This window comes from Sparus aurata, chromosome 15 (genome assembly GCF_900880675.1).
Source record: "Sparus aurata chromosome 15, fSpaAur1.1, whole genome shotgun sequence".
Lineage (NCBI taxonomy): Eukaryota > Metazoa > Chordata > Actinopteri > Spariformes > Sparidae > Sparus > Sparus aurata.
Window position 1 is genome coordinate 4,770,027 of NC_044201.1, and position 24,078 is coordinate 4,794,104.

The 24,078-nt window shown below is 40.4% G+C and overlaps 2 protein-coding genes across 3 annotated transcripts; both read left to right on the forward strand.

Annotated features, from left to right (window-relative positions):
- The first annotated feature begins 7,302 nt into the window (after positions 1-7,302).
- Positions 7,303-12,801, forward strand: tlx1 (T cell leukemia homeobox 1). Of its 2 annotated transcripts, none has more exons than XM_030441035.1 (3): positions 7,303-7,864; positions 9,438-9,675; positions 11,442-12,801. In XM_030441035.1, the coding sequence occupies exons 1-3, from the start codon at positions 7,423-7,425 to the stop codon at positions 11,650-11,652; spliced, it is 891 nt and encodes a 296-aa protein (XP_030296895.1). In that variant the 5' UTR covers positions 7,303-7,422; the 3' UTR covers positions 11,653-12,801. The 2 variants fall into 2 exon arrangements, with proteins under 2 accessions (XP_030296895.1, XP_030296896.1); XM_030441036.1 differs by having other exon boundaries at positions 9,474-9,675.
- A 7,328-nt stretch (positions 12,802-20,129) lies between these two features.
- On the forward strand, positions 20,130-23,482 carry sdhaf4 (succinate dehydrogenase complex assembly factor 4). The gene is made up of 3 exons (XM_030440877.1): positions 20,130-20,297; positions 20,640-20,753; positions 22,870-23,482. Exons 1-3 carry the CDS (start codon positions 20,231-20,233, stop codon positions 22,977-22,979), a joined length of 291 nt encoding a protein of 96 aa, XP_030296737.1. The 5' UTR covers positions 20,130-20,230; the 3' UTR covers positions 22,980-23,482.
- Positions 23,483-24,078: the final 596 nt, after the last annotated feature.

The window sequence follows — 24,078 nt, forward strand, 5'->3', positions numbered from 1 at the left end:
CGCCAGACACCAAGAGATACATTCTGTAAATTATAAAGCATGTTTTTAAACTGGGTGTAGCATGAATTGGTGCTTCAGGTTTGACAGGGTATTACTTGCTCTGTCAAGGATTGTTTCACACTTTGATGACCAGGATATCAGTGGTGAACTACTCCAGAGTATCTATTCCCACTTGTCCAAAGCTTTTGAAAGAGCTCAAGACAAAATAAGGAGTCTTTGCCCTCTCACATTTCTCATTAATGTGACACCAAAGCAGGGTCTGACGAATACACACTGCTGGCATGCAGCAGACTACCACAACTGCTAGTTTCCCTGACACTGTACAATCCCACTGCTGGCTGCCGTTTTCCTGAAATGCTAAACAAAGAGGATGATCACTCATTCATCTCTGTCCTTCAAAATGTCTAACTGTTCAGACCTGCCAGAGAAAGTCTTAATTCAGTCTTAATTCTGTCACTCTCAAAGTGCAGCCAAGATCCAATTCTCTTTAAATGTACACATCACTTAGGGTTAGTTATATTGTTGTTGGAATACAAGTTTCTCTATTTGACTGGACTAAGATGAGCTTAATTGCCTCAATAATTTATTGTAGAATCTCACAAGATTTGTGAGATTCATATAGCCAATGGGTCATTCCATACCGACTCACATAGGGCTTCCCATTTCATGTGATCGAATTTCTTGAAAACAAAATCTTTTTGAGACGTTTTGGGACCTTGCAAAATCCTTTAGCTGTACTCCAATTCCTTTTTAAGTTGTGAATTTTCAATGTTTGGCCCTCTGAGCTTAATTTGAGTGTCTTTGTGATTTTTGTTAGACAATCCGAGACCATTAGATACTTTCAGTATTTGAATATTCATTCTAATAGTTTTTGCTTAATAGTTAGAGTCATCAAGTTATTAACAGGAAGTGTTTTATTTTTTACTTGAACAAAGAATCTGTCATAGTTTTCACTTTCTGTAACCAAGTGTTGTTTCTGTGTAGTATTAGTGTAGTTCTATCATATCTAGAAGTGATTTGGTCCTGCATAAAAAAATTAGTGCCACAGATCTATCTATCTTACAGCCCTCTGAGTTTCATCATTTATAGTCTAAATTTCAAATTAAATTTGTGACTATGTATGTGTATCAAAAGCCTCACCAATCACAAATTGTTCTCTGGATTGGTTTGAAGTTTGTCCTGAACATCCAGAGACTCTAAGGAATCTTGACAACATGTATTCATTCAAATAGTTGTGGCTTAGTGGTTACAGTGATCAAACAATTAACAACTGTTTGTTTGTTTTTGGTTTTTGGTTTTATATGACCCCGCTAGGGGTTGTTTTGACTGTAGGTTTTTCCAAAGTAGGATAGTTGTATTATCCTTGAAACTTTTTCATGTGAAATGTGGATTTTCATTGCAAATAAATATAAAATCACACTGTTTTATTTAGATGAAGATTTTGTTCAGACACACAGAATAAGATGACATCATCTGGAATGACACAAACCAAGCCATTATAAGCTGTTCATTTCCAGAACCCAATTACAAACAGGCTCAACAGGGATCAGACAGATAGAAAACCTTGTGGTCAACACAGTAGAAAATATCTACTGATGAAATAAAACCACAAAATGTGATATTACAGCCAATAGGAGAAATTAGCTGGTTTATAAAAACAATTAAGGGAATGGTTTTTTTTCAATATAATGAATATTAACACATTCACATATGAATGTTAAAAAAATAAGTAAAAGTAAAATAATTCTTCTCCAGACAATCTACAACCAAAATGAGTCCAAAAAATGATGAAAAGTCTTTTCAGTTCAGAAGCTATATTTAACAAGATATGTATGTGGTACTCAATTTTTTATGCAGCACTGTCCTGGTTAAATCTACCATCTAGCCGGCAGGTGGCTGAAGTGTTTGGCGATTAAAGAACATGAAGCTGTGTAACCTTAATGGTTATGCAAAGTTGTTTTGGCATTACTGCCAGACTCAAAAAATCACATCATATTCAAAGAAGACTTCTTACAAAATGAAGTGTTTTAACATCTTTCTTTTTGGTTAATATTTTGTTTCCTCACCTCTCCTCTGGACTTTACCTGGCCCTTCTCTGATTTGGACTCGGAAATACCAAGCTGTTCTCACCTGTTCAGAATCCTTTTATGGTCAAGTTCCTGGGGAATGTATCAAGTGTGGTATGGCTAAGGGGGAGGTTTGGGAAAAGAGGCAAGGGCAATATAGAGCAGTTTAAAATATTTGTTTCTGTTCCTGGAAGAAATGTATTGATGTTTGTTAACTTGTAGATGTTTTCTTGTAGATGATAGACAATGCACTGGTATAAGTCATGGCTGCAGGACCCCCAACTTAAAAGGGGCATAGCCCAGTAAAAACTTAATATATTTGTTTGCCTTAAGTTTTCCTTTTTTTTTTAATTTGAAAGTTTCCTACACACTTCCACTGCTGAGAAGGAAAATACAAGAAACTGCATTTAAAGAGCCTCTTTGTTGCCTCTAACACTCGACCAACCCTACAAGGCCTAAATACCATCTAGATGTAATAGAACTACATTATACTACACAGAAACAATATTTGGTTGCAATAAAGCGAAAACTAGTAAAGATATGAATTGGAGTCTTTGTTCGGTAAAAAAAAAAAAAAAGGAAACTTCCTGTTCATTATTTGATCACTGTAACCACTCAGCAAAAACTATTTGAATGAATTCTAGTTTCCTTAGTGTTTTGGATGTTCTGGACAGATTTCAATCTAGCGAAAGATTAGTGATCGAGGAAGTTTTGAATACACATATGCACAGTCATGAACATGCTGAAATTTTGCTCAGAGGGTCAAATTTCAGTACAGCTATAGGATCTTGTAAGGTACAAAGTGGGAACAAAGTAATCTCTCATTAAGTGAACATAGCCATACTCCATTCAATTATAAGTTTACTAATGCTATAACTTAATTATTGAAATCTTTTGACATTACATAAAAAGTAATCTGATGGGGATATAACAAAGCTATATTAATTTAGTCATAATACTCGTATTACTCATAATACTAAACTATTTGTGGAAACAGGTAAAATCGGACCAATAGTAACAGTGATTATCGATGTGAAACAAAAAAAACAGTTGTTCATATTATCGCATGCCAACAAACTACAGTGGGCAAAGAAAAACTCACTGAAAATACCAAGCAACTACTTTTCCACAAGTTGAAGTAAGAGATTTGACATATTCTACAACCAATAAATATTTCCCTCATGTTGGGTCTTGTGTCTGTGCATTTACAGTATGAGTACTTTTCATGTGTCTTATTTGTTGTTTCCACGCTCCTGGCTTGAACCTGAAGTTGCTCCTGTCCACCAACTTGCAGGCCATCCCAAATCTCTCATTTGTATACAGTGCTTTGCAAAAGTATTCGCCCGTCTTGAACTTTTCCACATTTTGTCACATTTTAACCACAAATGTAAATGTATTTTATTGGGATTTTATGTGATAGACCAACACAAAGTGGTGCAAAAAACAATACAAATGTGTCTCTCCATTAACAGAGTTGTGTGCAATAACACATCAGTTTAGCTTTATTGATTGTTTAAATCGCTCAACAAGTTTTAGTTCTGTTATGATTTAAAGAATTATAGCTTAATCTGAGTCTCTACAGCTGTTAAGCCATCTGACAGCAGATCCAGCTGTGATCAACTGCAGCCATGATAAGAAACGCAGCCATCCCCTAATCCTCGGAGGGCTGGACACAAGTAAGAGAATCGTGGAAACAATTTAAGAGACATGAAAATGACCCTATGTACTAACCGTTTACTGAGAATGCTTTGCAGCTGTGTTCGTGAGCACTTCTCCTTTGCCAAGATAATCCATCCACCTGTAAGGTGTGGCATATCAAGATGCTGATTAAACAGGATGACGAATACACAGGTGTGAGGGAGCAGAAGAAATATATTTGAAGACAAATGAGACATCCTTTTCTCTACAGCGTCACTTTGTGCACTGTTCTGTGAATGGAAAGACGCACTTGTATCGTTTATCATAGGGCAGTTACTGTGATGTTTTCCTTATTAATGAGATGCATTATTTCACCCTGCAGCAGCCCATCTGATAGTAACCACAATGTTTAGTTTTCTTACCTGGACATTCAACACAGTTGGTGCACGAATAAGAGAACTGGAATGGCCCGCAAAATGGCGGAAAGGAACGACTTCCAGTTCAAGCAAGGAGTGAGTAAGAATTGAGAAGCAGCTATAGACACAGACGTCACACAGTTTGAGTGAGTGTGCAGTTGACATGCTGACTGCAGGAATGTTCACCACAGCTGCCGCCTGTTAATTGAATGTTGATTTCACTACCATAAGTCTACAATGTTGTCTCTTAGAATATGGCATTGCTCTCTCATTGAGCATGTTTGGGATGCTATGGACTGACGTATAAGGCAGCCTGTTTCATTGCTGCCGATATTAAGCAACTTTACACATCTACTGACAAAGAGTGGACTAAATCATCTGTATGTAGGCCTGATGTGAAATAAAAATGCAGATCTGAATAATGAAGTCCTTATCTCAGTGCCAAATAGATCAATATAGAACTGCATAATTTAGAGTTGGCCTTTATTGTGACAGTCCAAAAAAATTATCCTGGCAAAGGACAAGATGCAAACAAGCCCGCTTCACACAATCACTGTCATTTTATTAATGCCTAGAGAGTGAGAGTGACATTTAACTACCCCACCAAGTCCCCTGACCCTAATCCTACCTCTCCTGCACTGGGAGGTAAAAACTGATGGAGCCAGCAAAAGAGAGGTTAAGGTCAAGGGTCAGGGACTCTGCAGGTAGACCTCACCCAGAGAGAATGCACAATATGATTAACCAATGAACTGTTATTCACAATTATAGATTAAGACTTTATTGATCCCTGTGGTAAATGCACAAGCTGATAAAGGTTGAAAAGTAGTTTAACCACCTTCACCAGCTTCACTTTAAAGTTATGATCACATAAATGCATTAGACATTATAATCAGGTAATATTATTCTCAAATGTCATTTCTCATTATGAGCACTTTCACTTTTAAGTACAAAAATGAAATGCAGGACCTTTAATCTTAACTGAGTAGTTCTACACTGTGGTATACTTTTACGGAAGTACAAGATCTGAGTTGGCTACTTCCTCCTCAGTATAGCGTATAAGATGTTTATTCAAACATAAGATCGAAATGTTAAATAACTATCACGTTAAAGCCACGGGCTGCACGCCTGAGAGGAGCTGCAGTCAGAGTTGGGGAAATCAGTAACTGTCTCCATTTAAAGTGAGGGGATCTTTCTGAAACCCCACAAAGACATCCGAGCTGAGATGTAAATGGTCGCTTGATAATTAAGTTTAAAGAGATGCCACTGCCAGTGTTACTATCAGGCTGAGTCCCGACAAAACTCGCACTGCAAAAGTCTTAACCCTAACAATAGTTTAGATAGTACAAACAGTTTGATAATGTGAAATAATCATTTGTTTTTACCGCTGTGGTTAATCATGCCCCTGGTTTACACTGCGGATCAGTGTGTTACTAATTCATTCTTTAGATAAGCACACCGCACTAATAGTGTTCTTTATTTCATTCACATGTTCTTACATTTTGAATTCCACATAAAACCTGTATGAGATGAATCTCAGTAATTTTGCCGCTTTTATCCAGTCGCTAATATTCATTACTGGTCCGCGTTTAAACGCATTGCTGCAGCACACTGTGGGGCAGGCTCCCGCTTGCATTAAAATCTGATGCTGGTCAATCGGCCAATAAGAGCTGTTCAAAGCATATCAAATATTAATACGTTAATGCCCCGCCGAGGTAAGTAAGTCCCAGTGGCTTTTTGAAGGAGAGGAAATCGATGAGCCATATGGTTTGATTTTTCTTTTAATTGTTGTGAAGTTGGTGTGTTCGTGTGTTGGAAAAGCGGCGGCATGGTATATGTCAATTGGGAATGCGCTGTATAAAATGCCGCTCGTTATTCATGTCAGTGATTTTTTTTTTTTTCCGGATTCATGAATATTTTTAATGAACGTGGCCTAATGCTAAATAAAGACTTTGTTTATTTGTATCATTAAAATTCCACTGCTCCTGTTTCGGCTGCTTTTAGTCCGCAGGATGTCTGTTCCCACAGTAACAAATGAGGACGCATCCGTTTTTGCAGCGATGTCATCACTCTGAACATGAATTAGTAATGGCGCCTGCTCAATAACAATAAATGAGTAGCCTACATTAATAACAATTATTTATAGCGCTCTATACTGAATAATTTGCGCCCATGAGATGGATGTTTTAAGTTCCCCAACTTAAAAAGACGGTGTTTTAGCCTAAATCCTTTTGATTTGGAGCATTGTGTTGGCTTTAGTGAACTAATGGAATTTAGTGGCTTCAGCTTTTTGTGCGTTTATTTACCGAATATTGTCTTTTGGGAGCCTCACGATGAGTTCAGTTGATGGACGGACTATGAGACGAGCCTTTCACAACTCCATCCGTGCGTTCATGTCCGTGTTATTGTTGTGATGAATCACAACCCTAAAGTTCTCTTGTTGTGTCTCTGCATCCCCCAACACACTGACACTTATTTTTACAAACAGCCATTCAAAACCCTTTTGTGTACACCATGATGTAAACGTGTTAACGTGTCTAAAAGCAGTTCAGCTGTAACCACGTATACACTGTGCAGCTATGAACAATTACGAAAAGTGAAATGTTATATCACCAGTCAGGTGAAATTTTGATCATCTTATCATATAGCCTATTAATATGAAATATGAATTAAAAGTATTGTTAAAGTTATTGTTGTAATTGGGCTAGCGATACAATCGGTGATTTTAGAAACTGCCGAGGCAGAAGTTTAGAATAAATGGTTGCAAGAATTTACGAAACATATTTTCCGTGATTTATTGTTTGTTTTTTGTAAATAACTGTCAATAGAGAAAAGAACATCAGCGGAACTGAGCTGCTCGAACTGCAGTCAAACAAAGCGTTAGAATAAAATAAAAAGTGTGTGTGTGTGTGTGTGTGTGTGTGTGTGTGTGTGTGTGTGCACGCGCGTTGTATGTTTATTGTGTGTTATTGATCGTATCCAGCTGCTAATGGGTGTTTCATGAAATGTGCCATAAAATCTCCATAGAAATCGTAGTCTTTAGCCAATGGAGTCTCCAGGCCTAAAATGTTATCTTAATGTCGCGCTGTCTATTTGGCAGTTTGATTGATGTCCTCCCACAGCACTGTAGGAGGAGAGGGGGGGGACTTGCTGTCTTGCTCAGCACACAGACAGCCTCACACATGAGCGTCCGCACTAGATAACGACCGGAGCTCAGGCAGAAGAAGCGCAAAAGGAATATTCCAGCGAGCGGCGCGTGGAGCAACCTCTGTTCCTCGCGCCGGAGCGCGGGGCTCGCGGCTGCAATGGATCACATCGGGTTGCTGGGAGCGCATCTGCAGCACCACGCGCACTTGGAGCCCATCAGCTTCGGTATTGATCAGATCCTCAGTAACGTGGAGCAGAGCTGCATGCTCGGCGTGAGGATGCACGAGCCGGAGTACGGACAGGCGGCCTATAACAGCAGCGGGAGCAGCGGCGGCTTCACGTGCGGTAACAGCGGATATAACGGCGCCGCCAGCTCGTGCGGAATGGCCTCCCTCGGCGGGGCTTATCACATGAACATGGGCGTGAATGCCAACGGGACTAACGTGAACGCCGCTGGGGTCATCCGTGTCCCCGCACACCGGCCTCTGAGCTGCGGAAACCCGTCCGTGCCGCCGGTGAGTGGGACCATCAACAACCTGACGGCGTTGACGTTCCCCTGGATGGAGAGCAACCGACGCTACACCAAAGACAGGTTCACAGGTAGGTAAATATAGAATCATTTTAAAATATTAATATTGAAATAAAATAAAATAAAATAGGATAATACAATATATACATTTTAAAAACAATTGAACGCAATTGAGGCTGAAGCCTTTTTGATTTAAATAGTTTGGCTACCTTTAACACTAACGATATAGCTTAAAACCACTGACTAAATTCTACAAAGCTCCTGCGTGTATCAGTGATTATTGACCAACATGATATTGATATTAGTCAGTAATAAACAGTGGTAGCTCATCAGAGGGATTCTCATTTTTGGCACGTTTAGCCTGTTTTTTTGCCTCTGTGAACAAACGTTTAAAATCAAATCCAGATTAGCCCAAAGCAGCATGTCAGGGCCACACTTGTCATATTTGAAAAAACAAACAAACAAACAAATAACATTAAACATTACAAATTAAAAGAAGAAAAAACTGATATTTTCTAATCCTTTTTTATAACGAGACATCTCTGTGTGTATCAGAGCAGTTACAGGTTACTGTAAGATACTGGAGAGAGAATGACTTTCTCTCGTGAATTATTATTAATCCTAGCCTACTTAATAGACTGTGAGGCCTCTTTAAGCCGTCGCTTGGTCTTTAATAATGACGCGCGGTGTGTGTTGTGTGTGTGTGTGTGTGTGTAGTGTGGTGCTGGGTGTCTCTGAAGCTGCAGCAGTCCTCTGTGTGTCTCCTCATGCTCGGCCTGCAGGACTTCCACTTCACTTCGCTCTGAGCTTGTATCGCAGGATCACTGCATGACGTTTGCCATTTAAACAACCGAAGCAAAATTAAACACACACACGTCTTAAATGGTGTCATGGGGTACATAAATGAAATTAATGAATAATGCAGCGCAACACTTTCAGTACCGTCCAACATTGTTTTTAATAGGACCGTAAGGCTGTAGACTGTAGGACTGCAGCAATGGACCCGTTCACTTTACCAGGGTATTAAAGATTGATTAGTTATCATAACGTGTACGCTGCATTTACTTATACTGAATTCTACCAGTTAATATATTTATTTGTTTTCACATATAAAATATATATACATATAGCTATTTCAAGTTTATATGAAGTTTCTTGTCCGCAGTAACATAGCATTTTTGTGAAATAATACTTAAATAATATTAATATTAATGATAATTAATAATATCAAAACATCCTTCTGTTTTTATTCCTTCATGGTTACTTGTCAATTATTATTATTATTATATTATTATTGTTGTTGTTGTTGTTGTTGTTATTATTATTATTATTATTATTATTATTATTATTATTATTATGCAATGATGTGATACCGTGATATCTTCTGGTAGGGTCAAAGATGTCACAGGATGAATCTCAAACCATTGCAACCCTGCTGTTTGTAGTAGAACGCTATATGAAATACTTTTCAGAAATTCAAGGTTTTCCTGAGATGTGTATCTGCTGATGCTGCTCCTGCTGCCCTGTCAGCGCTTTCACTTGTACCGTCTGCTGGTCTTGCATTCCCTGCTTTGACTTGTCTTGTCCTGCCCTGTCCTGACTTGTACTGTCCTTTCCTTTCTGCTCCTTTACCGTCGTGTCCAGTGTCCCTCTCACCCCTCACTGTAACACGTCGTGTAGGTCATCCCTACCAGAACCGGACGCCCCCTAAGAAGAAGAAGCCTCGGACGTCCTTCACCCGGCTGCAGATCTGTGAGCTTGAGAAACGCTTCCACCGGCAGAAGTACCTGGCCTCCGCTGAGCGGGCCGCCCTCGCCAAGGCCCTCAAGATGACAGACGCGCAGGTCAAAACCTGGTTCCAAAACAGACGCACCAAATGGAGGTGAAAATATGTTTTAATAATTAGAAGGTACAATGTGATTTACCCGTCTTTATACAATAGGTTGAATAGAGCATTTTTCAAGTGCAGTCAAACAGAGTTTCTGTCATCACCTTCATTGATTATTGATCACTATCAAAGTCAGACTCCATGTAGAAGTAGGACTGTCAGTAGCTGTGCTAAGTAGGACTGATTCTATCCTCCGTACAGCCTCATGCATTTTAAAATCCTCCTCATTCTTTTATTTTTTCGTTTATTTTCTAACGTTATTCCAATAAAATGTTATTTCTTTGTGTGGCAGCAATACGCTTCCATACTATACAGATCATAGGGTGACTTCTATAAATATTTTGAGAGCCACTAACCCCTCAAGGAGGCCCCGCATTCTTTGGGTTGTAAGCCCATTTGGTTTCTAAGTGCTGTTTGGGGTCCTCAGGTGGTTTTTCCATGAGGAAATGCCTTTAACCGACTATTGTGTCACTGCTTCAATGTCAAAATGCTCTTAAAAAACTGTGTGAACATATTTGGTGACTGTTAATATAGAGAGGATCTCAGCCCCAATGCCTCCTTATGCACGAGGAAACATGGAGAGCTTCCAGGCTGAACCAGGCTATTGAAAATGGCTAAATAGCCATAGTGTCACTGAGAGTAATACAGCATCGAACAGCTCCTTCTATCATTATAGAAAAAAATATAAATTCTCTTCAAATTATAAATCGATTTAATATGTTCCATATAAGATACCCAGTTTTGGTGTATTTTTTTGGTAGAATAATGTTTTAATTTTCAAAAGATAACAAATTGTATCTCCAACATTGTCATATTTTGATCTATCAATTTTCTAATTTATTTCACCGAAAACCGGAATGCGCAAAGTTTGTGAGTTTCCACTGAATAAAACTGGGTGTGAAAAGACTGATCGAAACGCTCCTTCAAATACTGAGCATTACTTTCTGCATTTTTATTAATGCCTGCTTTTTTGGCCTTATTGTCATTGTATCATTTGCTTTATTTCTAAAAAGCATTATGATGTAAGTCTTATTAAATGCATTTTTCAGAATATTTAGGAAGTCGCTTACGTAGTATTTGTGACGTGCTTTTAAAACGATCTGATAATCTGATGTGACTGAGATATCAGTATGCCATTTGTTACACACACACACACACACACACACGCACGCACTGGGCAAACTCATGCACAAAATAACTTTTTAAAAAAACTGATTGTTGGAAGTTCAGAACAACACACACACAACAGTCATAATAACTGCACGGCAACATGATGTAACTGACTTAAGGTGTAAAAGAGCGATACATAACCGGATAAAATAAATGCAAACAAATTTAAAAAAAGATAATAATAATAATTTTTAAAATATAAAGATAATAATCTTTATAAAGATAAAGATAATAATAATAATTTCAATACATTTTTTGCGTTTATGGAGGCAAAAATGGCTCCACAAACGCCGCCTCGGTCGGCTGCACATGTTGCCGATATGAGGAATCGCCCCTGGGACTGACAGTGTATTTGTGTAGTGTGTCCTCGTACTACAGATGCCGTTTTTGGTTTTGTATGCTTGTTATTTTCGTTTTCTTGTAAACGATAATAAAGTTCTGATTTTGGAATAATTCAAAGATTGTGAAGTTGCAGATCTTATTCTGTGCAATGCAGACACTTAAACCATGAGAAAGTTGAGTGAATAAATATGATGCACCCGGCCGGGCTTACATATGTGTCAGCGCCTGTTTCCTTGTCGCTGCTGCAGGCGACAGACGGCGGAGGAGCGGGAGGCGGAGCGGCAGCAGGCCAATCGGATCCTCATGCAGCTGCAACAGGAGGCCTTCCAGAACACCATCAACCAGCCGGTCACCCCGGACCCACTGTGCCTGCAGAACAGCTCTCTGTTCGCCCTGCAGAACCTGCAGCCCTGGACCGAAAACACCGCCAAGATCAGCTGCGTGTCGTCATGCGAATAGAGCCAACACACGGGCAGAGACACGGACTGTAGCCCGCTGAAGAGCGACGAGTAGACGAGGCCTGAACAGGACGCTGTTTCATGAAGAACGTCTCTTCTTGTTATTTTCCACAGACGCTCGGCTACACCGAAAAACAAACATGTTCACATGCGGCCCCTCAGCACCGCTCCTAGTGGGGTCAACATCTGTATCCGTCGGAGGTCTGGACTGAATCCCTGCTACAGCCCAGCAGGGAGCAGACGGTGGTTCTGGAAATATTCAGGGCCATAACGATGCACAATGAGGAGCAGGAGTTGTTGTACTGTTACAGTTTACCCATGAGGACTCCATGCTTCGTAAACAGCACATTTTCATATTTGATGTCTGACAGCAGGATGTGGTGTATGATGTGCGACCATCTCTGTCATCACTGTCTGTCTGTGTTTATCTGCCATGTTAATGGATTTTTTACACAACTGCAAAACAGAGCACTTGTTTTAGCACCTTTATATGAATTGAAACATAATCTGACACATTGCCTGACACAATGAAGAGGACTCTATGTGATGATTAGCAGCAGCATATGGAGGATATCTGTCTATTAAACAATGTTAGAATGTTGGGCCATCAAACATCGGAATAAGGGCAAAATAATATATACTGGCACTTTGTGGCTACATTTAACAACGGCCACAAGGTTTATCACATTTCACCTTTCCGTGGACTTTTATTTTTGTATAAACACTTTACAAACAGTATTTTCATATTTCTCTCTCACCACTGTGCTGTGTTGTGTTTATAAGCAGAGCATCTCAGACAAGAACAACCTGACCAATCACAGACTAGTCATGAGGCCAGTCACTATCTTTTTATCCTTATCCATTGCATTGTATTCGTGTGTGTGTGTGTGCGCGCGCGCGCGTGTGTGTATGTGTGTATGTTCAATAATTTTGACACTGAAATTCATTCTGCTCTCTGCAGCTTTGCTAATGCAGGTAAAGACACAATCTATTTTTAATCAATATTCCACATTTGTCATCCATATATAACTATTTGTTCATTGGAAATACATGTTTTACTCTTTGACATATGTGCATTTTTATGCCACACTGTATGTCACTGAGGGTAATCTTAAAAGCAAACAATTATTAAAGAAATGTCGGTCCAGTGTTTCTTGTCCCCGCCATTAACACTTAATGACAACCATTATTGTTAAATGCTAAATTTAACAATAATTTTATTTTATTTAATGGTTGTTTCACTGTTAACAAACATTTCTATATATATATATATTTATATATATATATATATATATATATATATATATATATATATATATATATATATATATATATATATATATATATATATAAACCTTTAAACCACTTGTTTACTGTAAAGTTGCAAAGTTGCAGCAGATGTTTTAAAAACTTTTCTAATTACTTCATAAAAGGTTGCCAACACATTTCATTGTCTGTTTTAACAATCAACTTAAGTTTAATTACTTATACACACATTTACCATTTATTAATACTGGCTATTATAAAGTGTTACGGACACATCCAGTAGTTACAGAGCAACACACTCACTCATTCTGAGTCCTGTTTTTGTCCACTTAATGAATGTTAGGTCCAGTGTTCACTCTCTTGTGGCTCTGCTTTTGGTTTCACTCCTGAGGGTAATACTTGGTTCTCCAGCCACCAAATGTCGATGGATGGTTGCTGAGCAGGTAGTGGACAGCAGGTTTTTAGAGCTTTTTCTCTTGAAACAGCGCTCACTGAAGCTGAGAATGACACTGTGAGAGCAACAACAGTGAACCAGAACCGTAAAGTTATGGACTAAGCAACAGCTAAGCAAAGAGCTGAAACTCACAATAAAGGCAGCTGATCTCTGTACGATCTTCAATATAAGTGAACCCTCTCACATTGTCACACTCTTGTGTGATGCATTTGTAAGCAAACTGATTACTTTGTTTTAGTCACCCTTGACTAGTAGACACTCATTTAGTGCTTTTATTTTTATACTTTTCACAAACCTCAGTAAGTTAAAGCATAACTGGGTCAGGCTGACTAGACTAACAAATTCAACTAAACAACCCCTCTGTCCCTGCACTCTCTCTGCTACCATGGGATGGAGATGGGGGGGTGATAGGTTAAAAAGTGGGTGCATTTTGCTGTCATTGTGATAACAATAGGGGTGCTTGGGGCCCGTATGTTGGTCACACCTGACCTGGTCCAAATCCAAAAATGAATGTGATTTTAAAAATAAACAACCGAAAAAACATAAAACGTAATCAGATTAAATAATTAACCAACCAATAAAGATATAAGTATAAGGTTAAGTAGATTTTCATCAGCAATGGTCGCTGTTTCACAATTAAAACAATAACTCCCATGATCCCACAGTGCTTACACTTTTGATGTGTTTTGATCAGGATCCCTCGAGGAAGACATTAACTGTCGTGTGTTTGAAGAAAAGAAAACCCGGAAAATAAATGAAATGAAAACAATAAGATAAAATGGATCGTAAGAACTGTTTTAAATCCAAATCCAAATTGAGACCTTTTTGGGATTATATGTCAAACCTCCTCACCTCGATAAGATGTCATTTATGTGCCCCCCATATTTTCACTCTATAAAAGACTTCTATGTATTTGTGTGTAAGGAGGTTGAGTTTGTTTGTTCTGAAATGGTCTAAGAATGGATTTATGGCCTCATCAATACTGTTCCTTTATTCTGAGATTCCTGTATGTTGTTTTGGACAACTGCATCTGCTAAATGCCTTAAATGTAAATGTAAATGTAATATTTAGTTTCCAAATTATAAGCCAGTCATTTAGGCATCCAAACCACAGTTCTGCATTTTAAATCCTCATCCCATTCATCAAACTGTTCTCCAGAGTGCAGGTGGCTGAAAAAGTGGCATTCTGAAATGCAGACAGTTGCCATGTGTGACAGAAGACGAGAAACAGATCATTCTGTAGGAGAGTCAGCTCTCACAACCAAGTCCCACATAATAGGAGGGATTTCTACAAAGTGTAGTGCCTCTGAGAAGGTCAAATTCAGATTTTTCAACTTAATTAACAGAGAATATGTTTTGGTTTGTTTTTTTTAAACCCCCTATATACATATACATATACACACAATTTTGTATTGGATACACAGGTGTGTATTGGAGTCAGCAGTGCATGCTGAGCCAGCTGTTAAGCAGTGTGTGTGTGTGTGTGTGTGTGTGTGTGTGTGTGTGTGTGTGTGTGTGTGTGTGTGTGTGTGCTGTGAAGTGACATTCTCCAGGACAGCTTTCTAAAAGGTTGAAGAGGAATGTAAGGAGAATTTCATCTTTCACTAAAAGCTATCTGCACTGAGCTGGTGGAAACCTTCTGGGATTCTTCTCTCTCTGTCTCTAGAAAAAGACACTGCCTTACAGCTGGCTCAGCATGCACTGCCAACTTCAATACACTCCCCAAAATTATATACTTATGAATCTTTATCATCATACGTATCAAAATATACACATATGTTGTACATTATTTTGTTGTTATTATTATTATTATCATTATTATTATTATCATTATTATTATTATTATTATTAACAGCGGCAGCAGCAGCTGCAGCAGCCACAACCACCTAATCCAACACCTTTGGGATGAATTGGAACTCTGAAGCAGACCTTATCACCTAATATCAGTGCTGGACCTCACTTATGCTCCTGGATTAATGGGAGCAAATTAATCGGCCAAGGAAATGGGTTTGGTTTTGCAAAGCGTTTGCAAAGCATGACCTGTCAGGAGGTTTGTAGGTGTCTTGTCACATTCTACAACTTTCTGTGGCACATACTTGTGTTTTGGGCTTTTTTTCTGTTGTGTTTGCAAAGGTGCCTTGAGAGACTTGGCGGGCCCGGCCACCCACCGGAGCAGCTGAGACACACACCTGCAGCAGGTTGGCAATCAGCGCCTGCTGATAAGCCCTGTTCTCTGCACTTCCTGCAGCCAGATGATTTAGGCTACGTTCACACCGCAGGTCTTAATGCACAATTCCGATTTATTGCTCAAATCCGATTTTTTTGTTTGGCTGTTCACATTACCTCTTTAAATTCGGCCTGTCTACGGATTGCTGTGTGAACAGCTCACGCTCCTGAAGTGACCCACATGCGCAGTTGATCATTGATGACATCACACCACAGCGGTGTCTACGGAAGCGAACATGGCAACGGCAACCGGTAACGTGGGACTGTATGGCTTAATGCTAAAAACAGTGTGGCGGCAGCCGGCAAATTTGTGAGCGGGTGATATCACGAAGGAGGAAGAGGAGAAAGAAAATTCATATTTTAATGATGGCTCTATGCGGAGCAATAGCGGCAACATCCGTACAGAGGAGTACTTGGATGCGGCGTCGGAGCCAGGAGTGGTGGGATCGGGATGTGGCTGGTTACACCGAGCAGGATCACTGCTGTCCTCCATGTTTGTTTTGATTATGTTCGTGGCTCCCGCTCGCTCCGCCTGTGGCACACTTTTTTTTCAATCAACTTTATTCATCATTCATTTACAAAACAGTGCAGCGCGGGTCAGAATGACGTCAAAGTCGCATTAAATGCGACCTGGCTGTTCAGATTGCGGTCGCATTAAAAAAAATCCGATATGTATCCGATTCAGTACCACATTTAAATGTGGCCTGAATCTGATTAGAAAATGTCAGATTCAATGCGACTTGTGCTGTTCACACTGTCAAAACCAAATCAGATAAGGGTCACATATGAGCGAAAAAATCGGATTCAGGTCACTTGTAACTGCAGTGTGAACGTAGCCTATGTCTCCTGATGTGTGTTCACCGGCACCTCTATTCCCTGTGATCCTGCTCCAGCTGCCCAGTTCTCTACACCTCTGCAGTTAAATGCAGTACCCCGTGCTTTTAGGAGGTTTCAGCCTCGCCACGCTTCACCAGCACCACCGTGATCTGCTCTTGTTAAGTCAATAATAATAAATTTTTATTTTATATAGCGCTTTTCAGATGCACAAAGACACTTTACAGGTTAAAACAGAAATATAAAAACAACACAATTAAAATGTAAAGAAAGGAAACAAGTTGTATATTAAAAGAGATTTTTAAAAGGTGAGTTTTCGTAAGCGTTTTGAAAGTGTTGAGTTCTGTACAGTCTCAGATGTGTTTAGGGAGGGTGTTTCAGAGGGAGGGGGCAGCAACTGAGAAGGCTCTGTCGCCCCAGGTTTAGTGCTTGGTCCTGTGTGATGGAGTGAGGAAGTTTGCGTCAGAGAAAGGAGGGTACAGGAGGGGTTGTGACGGTCGAGCAGATCTGTAAGGTAGAGGGGTGCCTGGTTGTGGAGGGCTTTGTGAGTGAGGAGGAATATTTTGAATTGAATCCATTGAGGGATAGAGAGCCAGTGGAGTTCCTGGAGGACGGTGGTGATGTGGTCAAGGGTCCGGATGTGGGTGAGCAGGCAAGCAGCAGAGTTCTGGACGTACTGGAGTTTATTGAGGAGTTTGGATGGTGTGCCATAAAGGATGCTGTTGCAGTAGTCAATTCTGGAAGTGATGAAGGCGTGGATCAGGGTTTGTGTAGCAGAGAAGGAGAGTGATGGACGGAGATGGGCTATGTTTTTGAGGTAGATGAAGGCAGTTTTGGTGATTTGATTTATGTGTTTTTGAAAGGAGAGATTGTTGTCAAAAGTTACTCTGAGGTTGCGACCAGTCATCCATGGTCCCACATAGTGGTGGATCTCGTCACTGGGCTTCCTCCCTTTGGATGGACACACTGCCATTCTTACCATTGAGGATAGTTTTTCTAAGATGGTTTACTATATCCCCCTGGTCAAGCTCACATCCGCCTCTGAGACTGGCAATGTATTGGTCCTTCAAGTTTTTTGGCTCCATGGGCTCCCAGCTGATATAGTCTCTAAATGCCGTCCCCAATTCACCTCACAAGTCTGGCTGGCTTTTCGTAAGGCGTTTGGCTCAACCTGTAGCCTAACGTCAAGGTACCATCCACAGTCAAATGGTCAGACAGAGACAGCTAATCAAGACCTGGAGACCGCCAGTCGCTGCTTCACCACCCCAAGTTCCACATCCTGGTCCTCTTTCCTCCCATGGGTTGAGTATGCACACAATTTACTTAGCAGTTCATTCAGCCGCCGGAATGACCCTATTCATGGCTGCTTATGGATTTCAACCGCTTCTTCTCTCCGCCCAGGAGGGCAAGATTGCTGTTCCCTCAGTCCATGCTCATGTTGTCTGGTGCCAGGAGGTCAGCGGAGTCAGCGGCTGCCAGATTGTCATCAGGTCCACACTCCCCAGTACCAACTGGGTAAAAAGGTGTGGCTCTCTTACCGAGATCTCCCTCTTCAGGTGGAGTCCCACAAGCTGGCTCCGCACTTCGCTGGTCCTTTTGAAGTGGATCATATAGTCAACCCCACTGTCACCCGCCTTAAGGTGTTCTCACGCGCGCTGAAGTTCCCTCTTGGGAGCCAAAATGCATGATAAAGTTCCCTCTTGGGAGCCAAAACATGCAATAAAGTGCCCTCTTGGGAGCCAAAACGCGTGCTAAAGTGCCCTCTTGGCTGGCAAAACACACTAAACTGCCCCCCTTAGCTGGTTAAAACATGAGAAACTGCCCTCTTGGGTAGCAAAAACGCATGCAAAATGCACTAGCGAACATGCAGAACTTAGGGCCTTCTTCAGGGCAAGAACAAGCTGTATGTGCCCTTTTTTTAAAAAAATTTTCGCCCCTGCCCTTCAAAAAGTCTGTGCACGCCACTGCATCCCACATTCCATGTCTCACAGCTAAAGCCTTTTTCCCCCCCTGTGACCTCAAGCCCGATCTCTGCACTTCCTGCAGCCAGATGATTTTGTCTCCTGATGTGTGTTTACCGGTACCCCTGTTACCTGTGATCCTGCTCCAGCCACCCAGCTCTCTATACCTCAGCAGTTAACTCCACTACCTTGTGATTTACGGAGGACTCGGCCTCGCCACACTTCACCTGCACCACCTTGATCTGCTGTTGTTAAGTCAATAAATTAACCTGATGTCTACTCCCTGCCCCCGTGTCCACTTCTGGTTACACCGGTAACCACGCCTAACATGTCTGCTGGTACCAGAAAGGCAAAAAGAGAGATAGGAGAGCAATTGCACAAGTTGCAATACCACCGTCACAAGCCTAAATTAACCAAGCTCAGAACAAGTGAGTCTACAGTACAATAAGTGAACAGAGCTCAATGGTCAGCAGTTTATTTATTTATTTTCTATTTTAAAAGGGCAATGACCATTAAGAAGGCAGTTTAACAGAGACTGGGTGACAAGGTGGGTAATTCTAAGGTGGGTAATGTTGCTTTTTCAAACCAATGATCTGTACATTAGCTAGGCTTAAACATAGAAATAATAAAAATACTATCCATTTGGAAAGATACTGAACTCCAAATTGCTCCTGATGAGCAGTTGGTGCCTTGCATGGCAGCCTCCACCATAGTGTATGAATCTGTGTGTTAATGGGTGAATATGACAAGTGTTGTAAAGCCCTTTGGGCACTCAGTAGACTGGAAAAGTGCTATAGAAATGGAAGTCCATCCACTATTTACCCTAAAAAAAAACAGCTCAGTGTCCACTGCCTTACTCCTATTTGGAGGAGACTCAGTGTCCACTGCCTTACTCATTCTGAAGGAACTAAACGCATGTCGACAATGATCTGTAACAGGAATGAACTGTTGGCATATTTGTTTCACATAATCACATAATATTGTGGCACAGAGCAACGCTGCTCGGTCTCATTTGTCATTGTGGTTCTGACCCATGTTTTCAGTCTCCTGAGAGCAGATCCATTTTGATAGAGCATGTCACAAACATTAAGTAGCATACTGTGACTAAGTGATCAGTATGAGACATTCCTCTGACATTAGTTATCCCTGGGTGCACAGAACAGCTTTGCAAAGCCAATCTTATCAGCAATATTGGTTTATTAAGGCAGGACTAATAGAGACAAATATCTGTTAACCAAATAATTGCCTGGAATTATTTATCACTCACTGGATATTGGATGGGACATGTCGCTAGCTTCCCTGGCCAATCCTACACCCATGCAATCTGCATCAATCAAATAACCCCAAACTAACTGCAATAACTGAAGCTCTTTGGGCCCCAGTAGACCTTTTGTTACTTGATGACAGGAATGGTTAAATTGGAATAAAGAAAAGAAGATTCTCTAAACCAGCTGCTTGACAGTTCTGCCTGTTTTAAGATAAAGGAGCACCTCTTACTCTGACAATTGTTATCATTAACATTTCACCAAAGTAAGAAAGAAAAAATAGAAAAAACGTTCAAGCCCTCATCTGAGCATAGTAGCTCCAATTTATGAGGATTTATCTTAAGGAATAACCTTAAGTTAAGTCTGTAAACCTCAGCTGTAGACAATTGTAAAGTGCATAATATCCAGTGTTTTGCCTCCTCCTAAAGGAGGCAAGTAAACACTGCATGGGCTTGTCGCTAGTATCCGTCACTAGTTGATGATGAAAATTGCGTCATTGAAGCGCGACAAACAACGTTAGAGGGTCACCGATATCAGTTGAACGAAAGTCGTTGTTTTTCTGAGTTCTCCAGACATGTCTCTTCTGCGGTTTTGTGCGTCAAACAGCAGACATCATCTAGCTGTGCAGTCAGTCTTTACAGGTCAGTGTGTGGGTGTGTGTGTGTATGTGTGTGTGTGTGTGTTGAAGCAGCAGCAGCTAATGCAGCCTCGGTAACTCCCTGTGGTTTTTCTTGCTAACATTCACAAATCTGGTGATTCAGTGTTCAATTGTTATTAAAAGTAATGTTTTATACTTCGTGGAGCATAACGTGGTACGAGTTGATAGTTTCGATATAGGCTTTGACCGCTGCCAACGTTGGTTTAGGTTAAATAACAGTTGAATGTCCTATGTTATGAAAGCCTGCGTCCAACGCGGTGCATTGAATGAAGGCTTTATTCTGAAATCCACATTTTCTCCGCGGTTTCCGGTGTGTTGTGTTCAGGGCTCTCCCGGGCCGCCAGCAGATCGGCGAATGACGCGGAACCGCTGAAGAAAGCCAAAACACCGCAGGGTCGGTTTGACGCCCCCGAGGAGAAGAATAAAGATGTCCTGCAAAGTGAGAATGATGATGGGTTAAGTATTACCTGTGTGGTCTGCTTGTCACCACCATAAGGGAATACATATTAAATGTATGTGCGATTATATTAGATATCAATAAATTCAAATACAATTGTTTTATGTTGTTAAACATTTACGGCGATTCCATAGCTGCCTTTGAGGTATTGAATTAGAGTTCTCAACGGGTCGGCCCGGTCGGCCCGAAAAAATACGCAAATGAGCCGGGTCGGGTCGGGCCTCGGGCTTTCTTTTTTATAAAACACATTTCATAAAACACATTTCTTGCAGGTTGTAAACTATATATTGTTTGTTGTGAATCATCGCTGTTCACGTGTGGTGAAGAGTAAGTCTGGCTGCCTGCTTCATGGGGAGGGGCAGACGCAGTCCTGACGCCGCTGCTTAAAGTTACGATATCAAGTGTATGAGGAAAACAATGCAGGCGCGCGGGGGGTCGGCTTCGGGCCGGGTTCGGGCAGACAATTCATGCTGGTGTTTTGGGCTGCGTCGGGTTCGGGCTTAAAAACCCGCGAGCCGGGTCGGGTTGTAATTTTCAGGCCCGTTGAGAACTCTATATTGAATAGAACAAAAAAGGTAAAAGACAATGTCAGTAAGTCTGCCATTTCTTATGTTGATTACAGTTTGCTAAATTTTTTTATTAACAGCTGGAAACTAATTGGGTCAATCTAATAGGCTAGTTCTACCCTTGTCAAAATGTCCTATAGGATTCTAAAAGAAACTGTCAATAGCAGATTCTTTGGCTTCTCCATGATTAATTCATGAATATCTAGGTTTGCAACTTAAGTCTGTTAATACTACTCATATGTGTAGATATTATATAATTTAAGACATGTCCAGAACCCTTTTTTTTAGATTTTATATTTAGTGATCAACTATTCAAATGACATAAAATGATTATCTTCAAACACATCTTCACTAAAGGTAATTTCTGTTTCTGCCCATGTCTTCCCAAAAAAAACATCAATGGCTTGTTATTTTTTGTGAATGATGGCTTTAATCCTTTGATCTGGTGTGATTACCTCAAAGTTTTCCTTGCATATGGTGACAATGGATTCTGAAATGGAATTTCTCCACCTATTTGTCTGAATTGGGGAAGGCTCTGTGAGTTACTTTTCTATTGAGACCCATTCAGGATCTTGATCTTCTGCAATATGTATTTTAGACAGCTGAATAAGAGAAAAGGCAGTACCAGTCTATGCTTTGCAGACTGAGACCCCCCATCATCATTATCAGACCTAAGAAAAGAGGTATGTCACAAGGGATGTCCCGATAAGGTTTTTTTTTTACCCCGATCCTAATCAGAGTCCTTTAATATTTAGTAAATGCCGATACTGATTCCCGATCTGATACTTGGCCTTAACTAATATTTACCTGGATAATACAGCTGCATTAAGAAAAAAAAGTACCTGCTTCCAAGCTGTTCCTTAATAGTTCTTTTATTTTGTTGAAACAAAGTATATACTTTCATATGGCTCTTTCTTATTCTGCATATGCTATTGCAACATTGGCTACAGCAGACCCTCGAGTACAGCCAGAGATTCCTTGCTTCACAGCAAGATGTCCTGTACATTGTTCTTGGAGCTGTGTGTATCTTGGAGAGCAACTTAAGCATCAACGCACCATAGGTGGAAACACCATTTACTCATGCACCCATCAATTTATAATACATGAATATACAATTCATTGACAGGTCAGCTTATGGCCCTCAAAATGATCACAATAGTTTTCTGTGAAGGTTCATTGTTGACATTGAAAACAGTACTTCAACTAAACTTTCACTTACAGTATTGTCTAGAACGTTCAACCACATCTCAGTTTGCACATTTGTAGTAATGACGGTATGGGACTTCCATTGGCTATGAAAAGATGAGCTGATATGAGAAAAGCTAGCATCAGACATGGGGTTCTGAAATATTTTTAAAGCTCCAAAAAAAAGGGGCAACATTCTGACCGCAGTGAAGGTACAGGTAGTGCTGACTGTAGTATTCCATAGATTGACCTAATATGTTTTGAGGAAAGTAAAACAGTTGTGGGAGGGAATCAGCCCAACTGAAGCTTTATCTTTCAAACTGAACCACTGTCTTGTTGTCCCCCAGAATTCCCTGATGATGTCAATCCTGTAACCAAGGAGAAGGGGGGCCCACGGGGTCCTGAGCCCACACGCTATGGAGACTGGGAGAGAAAGGGTCGCTGTGTCGACTTCTAGTTCTTTATGGATAAAGGGCACCATTTAAACCATTGACTGTTTGTGCTGTACACAGAAAAGTCTGAGTTTCTGATACAAGATACAAAATGTGTTGATGTGCATTTGTTCAAGCGTTCATGCTCCAAAAAAACCAACTAAATGTCATCAAAAATCACTGTTTGAATCTCTAAGAAATGTTTTGCAGGTCGATAGTGTTTTGTTGCAGGTGAGAGTGAGACACGGTTCTGTCCATAGGTGTGAATGTTGAAGATGCATATTAGAATTCTGCATTAAAATGTCATACAATGAGTAGACCTTTTGGAATATGTTTTGTTGAGTTATACTTACATTATCACTAATATGTACAACAATATTCAAACCCAGAAAAATCGTCAAGCTTACTCAGTGTAACGTTGCGCTGCATTTGGTCGCCTGTTGCAAGGACAGTCTGACAATTAAGAAGGAAGCTTGTAAATTACTGAATGTAACATAAATATGATTAAATCATAACCCTCCTCTGTCAACATTTGTCCAGAGTCCAGTTAGATTTTCATCAGCAATAGTGGTTAAATGGGTCTTCAACCACCAGTGAATTGTTGCCTGCTGTTAGTTACATGAGTTCATGTGTGATTTGTAACAACGCCTGCACGACTGGTTACTCACCCCGAACTGCTTTATTTTACGGTACACTGGCAAAACACTAGTGAGCCACCCCACCCACTGAGGGTTTTTTTTTTTCAACTTGTTCTCTCTCTGTTGTCACATTCATGAATTAAAGTACATTTCCCCTCCAGCTAGTCAACAGTCACCATCATAGTACATAAATACCCGACAACGCTGCAATTTGTTGCTGCACTCAGGTTGATAAACAGGAGTGAAGCTAAATCCACTTTTTGATGCAGTGTAACATCCTTATTTCAAATGCAGCAAAATGTGTCCTCAGTCATTTCAAATGGTTTGAATTGTGTTTCCAAAGAAAGAGACAAATCTTTTATTGATGGGTTGTACTTTCCATTCATTTGTTGTGTACTGAAGCGTATGGTAGCTACACATGGAAAAACAAAACACTATCACGCTATAACTTGATTATATGCACCATGATTTTTTTATGGTGCAAATA